Source organism: Fukomys damarensis, unplaced genomic scaffold, assembly GCF_012274545.1.
Source record: "Fukomys damarensis isolate Sample0158 unplaced genomic scaffold, DMR_v1.0_HiC HiC_scaffold_3, whole genome shotgun sequence".
In the NCBI taxonomy this organism is placed as follows: Eukaryota; Metazoa; Chordata; class Mammalia; order Rodentia; family Bathyergidae; genus Fukomys; species Fukomys damarensis.
The window spans coordinates 44,777,908-44,783,750 of NW_022900915.1; the positions used below are offsets into that span (position 1 = coordinate 44,777,908).

Consider the following 5,843-nt stretch of genomic DNA (forward strand, 5'->3'; position numbering starts at 1 on the left):
TTTAGGCCATAAAATCTCAGTAATTACAAAAGAACTGAAATAGTCTCACATATCCTATCATGGTAATGGGCTAAAAGTAGAAAAAAAAAGCAAACAAAACCCCCATGGGCTACAACCCCCCCCATGACTATTATGTAATACACTATTTATTTTTAATGTTTTCCTTAACATTTAATAGAAGCTATGTGTAATAAAATTTGGCTGTATATTACATGAGGTAGGCAGAAATTTACATAGAAGGAAGATAGGTGGTTAAGGAGGGCCCAGGTCTTTGGGATAGTTTTTCAGAGCAGACTCAGGAATGAACTAAGATCTGTCATGTAAAGGTACAAGATCCCAATGGTGAATGTAACTATTGCATATCTAAAATGTACCAATGAACTTCATGGAAAAAAGTTACATATCAATTTCTCTTATATGAAAAATAGATAAATAAGAACAACAACAACAACAACAAAAACCCAGGGCCAGGGATGTAGCTCAGTGGCACCACACCTCTCTCATAAGCATAAGGTCCTGAGTTTGATCCCTGGTACAAAACAAACAAACAAACAAACAAACAAGCAAACAAAACAAACCAGAAAAGCACCCAAAATAAAGGAGAGACATCAGGGAATGAGCAGGTAGATTTGGGGAGATTGAAGAAAGGATTTGTAGTGGATTGACTAATGGGCAACTTGTAACGCCCAGCTGAACTGAATCAGTGTGTTCTGGGTGTGGAGGATCCACCTGAGGATTGTTGCCAATGACTTAAAAAGAACTGCTGGGGGAAGATCTTGGCTTGTTGATTTTCTGGAAGAGGCTTGCTGTGGCTGGTTTTCCTGATGCAAACCAGGCTGTTTGAGGAGCTTGGGGCCTTGCTGTCACTGGGAATGGCTGCTGTTCTTGTCAGGGGAGCTCTGATCAACACATTCATTGCTCATGAAGGTTAAGAGACCGAAGCCCAGGCTTGAGTGATGCCCAAGGCCATGAGCAGCGGAGCTGGTTTGAGACCCAGATCAGCTGTGCTCTCTCACACACACAAAGCATCTGCCTCTTAGAGCTGCTGATGCCATAAAACACCTGTGAGAGCAGAAAATGCCTGATGGCAAAAGGACAGGGACAGGGAGGTCACCTTCACCTGTTCAAAGGCACCTGTCAAACCTGTCAAATTATTCCACTGTTGTGTGTTTGTTCTTTATCTCTGTTAAAGAACAAACCAGGAGCATCATCAGAAGGGTGATGTCAGCGTGTCCTATAGTGCCACCTTTTGGGGACATCTAGATGGGCTCTGCACATAGCCACCCAGAGATTGTGTTCGTTGTGGAGACAGATCAGCCGGTCAAGGCAGCGAGGGTAAATTCAAAAGTCTCAGACACAATTGCTGCAGTGCCTGAGATATAAACTAAGAACCCAGAGAATCCTCTCTCCATGTAGAGAACCCTACATAAGAACACCAAGGGCCCAGATGAAGCAGGGCGCCTGTCCTAAGAATCCATTCCTGTTCTTGGTATCACATTAACTCTTTAGAAAGACATAAATGGTGGAAAGGAGAGGTTGAATACCATGTTCACAGGAGCACAGCCTGGAAATGAAAAGGCCAAGATTCAAACTCAGATGAGTTTCCTTCCAAGCAAGGGTCTTTAATGCCATTAAGTTGCCTCTGAACATGGAGGATGGGGTAAAAATAATCAAATATAAATGACATATTAAAAGTAGACTATGCATTCTAAACACTGAATATTGAGGTATAGGGTACAAAGCTCAGTGGTGCTGCTGCCTGCCTCGAAAGGGCAAGATCCTGAGTTCAACCAAAAAAGACAGGAGATGGAGTATTTTAATAAAATATACTAAAACAACAGGAGATTTACTGAGCACAAGAAGAATGTTTAGGGCAGGGACTCCTTTTCACACTAACCATCTGAAAGCCATTCCAAAGCCCAGACTACAGCAGGAATATTTTAGGGGTAGGTCTTAAACTTAGTATTGAAAGTGAAAGGTTGTCATTTAATGATGCCAAATCATTTAATGATGCCAAATCATTCTGTGTTATCCAAGAAGCCCCACTTAGGCAGGAATGTTGGTTGTACAGGGTTTTCCATTAAGTTTATTGGTACATTTAAAGCAAACAATACAGTACATTTATCATTGGGATCTTGTACCTTTACATGATGTGTCTTGGTTCTTGTTTTTTCCCCACACCCCTGCCCTCCCTTCACTCCCTTCATCCTTCCCTATGTACAAAGGCTTTGTTTCCATTTTTTCTTTTCCCTTATTTCCTTTCCCCTCCCCTTCCCACTTCCCCTTTAGCCATTTCTTCCTATTTCACACTCCCAATTATAGCATTTGAACCTTATTTACACTTTTAGTTTTTTACACCAGAAAAACTATTTGGTATTTACTCAAGTGAGTCCTATTAATTTTACTTAAGAGTATAGTCTCAGTGTGCATCCATTTAGCTATTAATGTTTCTAGTTTTTCCATTCCTTATGGCTGAGTAGTACTCCATTTTATAGAAAACCGACATCTTCTTTATCCAGTCTCCAGTTGATGGGCATTTGGGTTGTTTCCAAGTTTTAGCTAATACAAACTATGCTGCTATAAACATGGGTGCATGTATATTGCTGTTGTATGATTCTTTTGGAAAGATACCCAGCAGAGGGACAGCTGGTCAAATGGGACTTCTAATCCTAGTTGTTTGGGGTATCTCCATATTGATTTCCACAGTGGATGTACCTGTCTGCACTCCCACCAACAATGGAGAAGGGGTGGTTGCACAGTCTTTAATTGCCCCCAAAGACGAATTCATAGAAAGAAAGAGCTGTTGAATGTCTGTTGGATGCCTGATGTGTAGGCATCAGAAAATCGTAAGTGACTATGAGATGTTTTCCTCACAGAAGTAGTGGCAATTCCGTAGTAGTAACGATAAAAGTTGCTGTTGCCACTGTCTTGTGTTGGTTGTGACTGTATGTAGTTGTAGTTAGAATGGTGAGTGCTTGCTCTTAGCCAGGCACTCTGTAAAGTCCACCGTATGGGCAGTCTGAGAGCAGGCTTACATGGGATTCATCAGCCCACTCCTAAGTGAGGTCAGAGCCTTTCCTGTGCTTAATTTCTCCACTACCTTCAAAAATTAAACCATCTAAATTTTGTGCTCTACTCATCTTGTCAGCTTCTACTCCTTTTTTTTTGGCGCACTGAGTGCACTCCAAAGACCACCTCCACTGAAACTGCCCGATTAGTATCTCAAGTGATTTTCCATTTCTAAATACAAAGATCACATCTCATTTTTCATTTTAATACAAAATAAATTGTACTTCTTGCAGTTAATTGTACCTCCCTCCATACTTACCTTCTTCATTTGTGCTCTGAGCATGTTTCTTACCTTATCAGATTTTATCTTTTGCCCTATTTATGTCTCATTTGACCCCAGTTGCTTCAAGTCTGAGTCTGAAAGTTCTTCCTGTAAGGAAGTGATCTCAGCTAACTTTGGAAGTCCACCTGAATCAACTATTTTGTTTCTTTAGAGAATCATTACCTATGGAAACTACTAAATGCATTTCTTGAGTTTAGAACTCTAATCTGGACTCTGCTTGGCTAGATATATGACTATACATTGAATAGGACTTTAAAAATTATCTTGAGAACAACGGGATTCTTAATAAGCAATTTCTCTTACCTAGCGCTGTAGAAGTTTCCAAAACTTCAGGAAATAAAACTCCATTTTTCATTCACTTAAGGCAGAAGTCAATGGTTTCCCTTCTTTCCACATTTATTCCCAACATATATAAAATGCACGAGCTAACCTTGGGTCTTCACCCCACTCCAGCTACTTTTATTTCTGTTTTCTGAAGCTTCCAGTGTTATCTTCCTGCATCCACATTTGTTCCCTGTTCTTTTCTCTGCCCCTAGAAATAGGGAACCTTTAAAAAATGTACATCTTGTCATGTTCATTTCTGTGAAAAGCTCTACAGATGTTTTTCCTACCACACTCAGAGCTGAGCTGAAAGTACCTTCATATGCTCTTGTGGAGTCACACAGAACTGGGGAACTTGAAATCTCTGGCTTGGGTACACGGCGTGTTGTTCTCAGACCTCACAGAAGGGCACAGCAGTGTTTTCTGATGTTAAATGCTCGAGTCTGTTCCCCTTGAGCATTTGTGCGGTGCTTGCTGCTCATTCATAATTGGTTCTATTCATTTCACGCACTGATCATTGTGGCTGAGTATTTGGCTGCTGCTGTACCCAGCACAGAAGATTCCAAAACGATCAGAGTATGTACAGTTCATTGACATGAATTCCTAATGAAAACCATGATTACTGTGTTCATATGAAATAACCGTAAAATATTTGGCACCCAAAGTTTGATAACTGTTTATTTTTTTGTTTTGTTCAACCAAGAGTAAATTTTTAAGGGAGACCTGGTTCATAGTGGAAGGTTTGCTGTGAACTCTGCTATTTTTGTGTTTCCCTTGGAGATAAGAACCAACAGCTGAGGAATACTTTAACTTTAATGAATTGTTTTTGATAATTTGCCCACAGTCTCCACGCAACGAGTGAAGCATTCTTCCACCTTTAAGAGCACGAATCCAAATGACACGAATCCTCCTCTTGTTCAATAGAAAGGCCACTGTCTCAGCTGGATCAGACTCCGAGAGGAGGCTCTCGGGAAGACCTGTTTTCATTGCATCTCTAGCCTGTTCCTACTTCCTGAGCTGAAGAGCAACGCGTGAATACCCTCCTAGACGCCCCCGAGACGTCCCTGTTCCTCAGGCTGTAGATGAGTGGGTTGAGCACGGGCGTGACGATGGTGTAGAAGGCGGACACCAGCTTGTCCCGCTCGGGCGTGTGGAACGATTGGGGCAGCACGTAGGTGTAGAAGGCCGCCCCATAGAAGATGCTGACGACAGTCAGGTGGGAAGAGCAAGTGGTGAAGGCCTTCTTCCGTCCCTCCGTGGAGCGCATGCGGTGCACGGTTAGCAGGATGAGGGAGTAGGAGGCGCAGATGATGGAGATGGGAGTGAGCAGCATGAGCACGCAGCAGATGTACATCAGGGTCTCGTACAAGGATGTGTCCGCGCAGGCCAGCTTGAGCACCGCGGGGATCTCACAGAAGAAGTGGTTGATGCTGCGGGAGCCACAGTAGGGGACGTTCATGGTGATGGGTGTGAGCAGGAAGCCATCCAGAGAGCCCCCCAACCAGGCCCCAGCGGCCAGCAGAAGGCACACTTTGCGGTTCATCAGAACCGGGTACCTAAGAGGGTTGCAGACAGCCACGTAGCGGTCATAGGCCATGAGCCCCAGCAGGAAGAACTCGGAACCGATCATAGTCAAGTAGAGGAAGATCTGGATGCCGCAGGCCGCAAAGGAGATGGTCTTCTCTGTGGAAACCATGTCCACCAGGAGCTTTGGAACCGTGGTGCAAATGAAAAGCGTGTCCATGATGGAGAGCTGGCTGAGCAGGAAGTACATGGGCGTGTGGAGTTGAGGGTCCACCTGAATCAGGAATATCATGACCAAGTTTGCTGTTACGGCCACCACAAAGATAGCGAGGATGACGGTGAATACAATCCCTGTAGCCTCACTGTTCACCAGAAGCCCCAGCAGTGTAAAGTCAGAGGAGGAAGTTGTGTTTCTCACTGACATTGCTGCTTATGCAGCTACAGGGAGCAGGAGCACAGGAAGACCAGGGAGGAAAGCGAGACCAGGCGCTTTTAACGAGGGGATGATCCTGCAGCGGAGGACCCTGCACAGGGTCCTGGTTGGGATGAAATCTCCCAGGGTGGAACACTAGAGAAAAACAAAAGGAAATGTGCCAGCCAGTGGGAGATCAGCCTCGTGACATCTGTGTTTCACCTCTAGGCAGAG

General features: G+C 43.8%; 1 protein-coding gene across 1 annotated transcript; it reads right to left on the reverse strand.

Moving 5' to 3' along the window:
* Window positions 1-4,667: 4,667 nt before the first annotated feature.
* On the reverse strand, window positions 4,668-5,621 carry LOC104866251 (olfactory receptor 2T11). The gene has a single exon (XM_010630138.2). The coding sequence runs from the start codon at window positions 5,619-5,621 to the stop codon at window positions 4,668-4,670; it is 954 nt and encodes a 317-aa protein (XP_010628440.1).
* Window positions 5,622-5,843: the final 222 nt, after the last annotated feature.

What these genes read in the sequence shown, in the direction of transcription:
- LOC104866251 (XM_010630138.2), bottom strand. Translation starts at nt 5,621, where the DNA reads ATGTCAGTGAGAAACACAACTTCCTCCTCTGACTTTACACTGCTGGGG.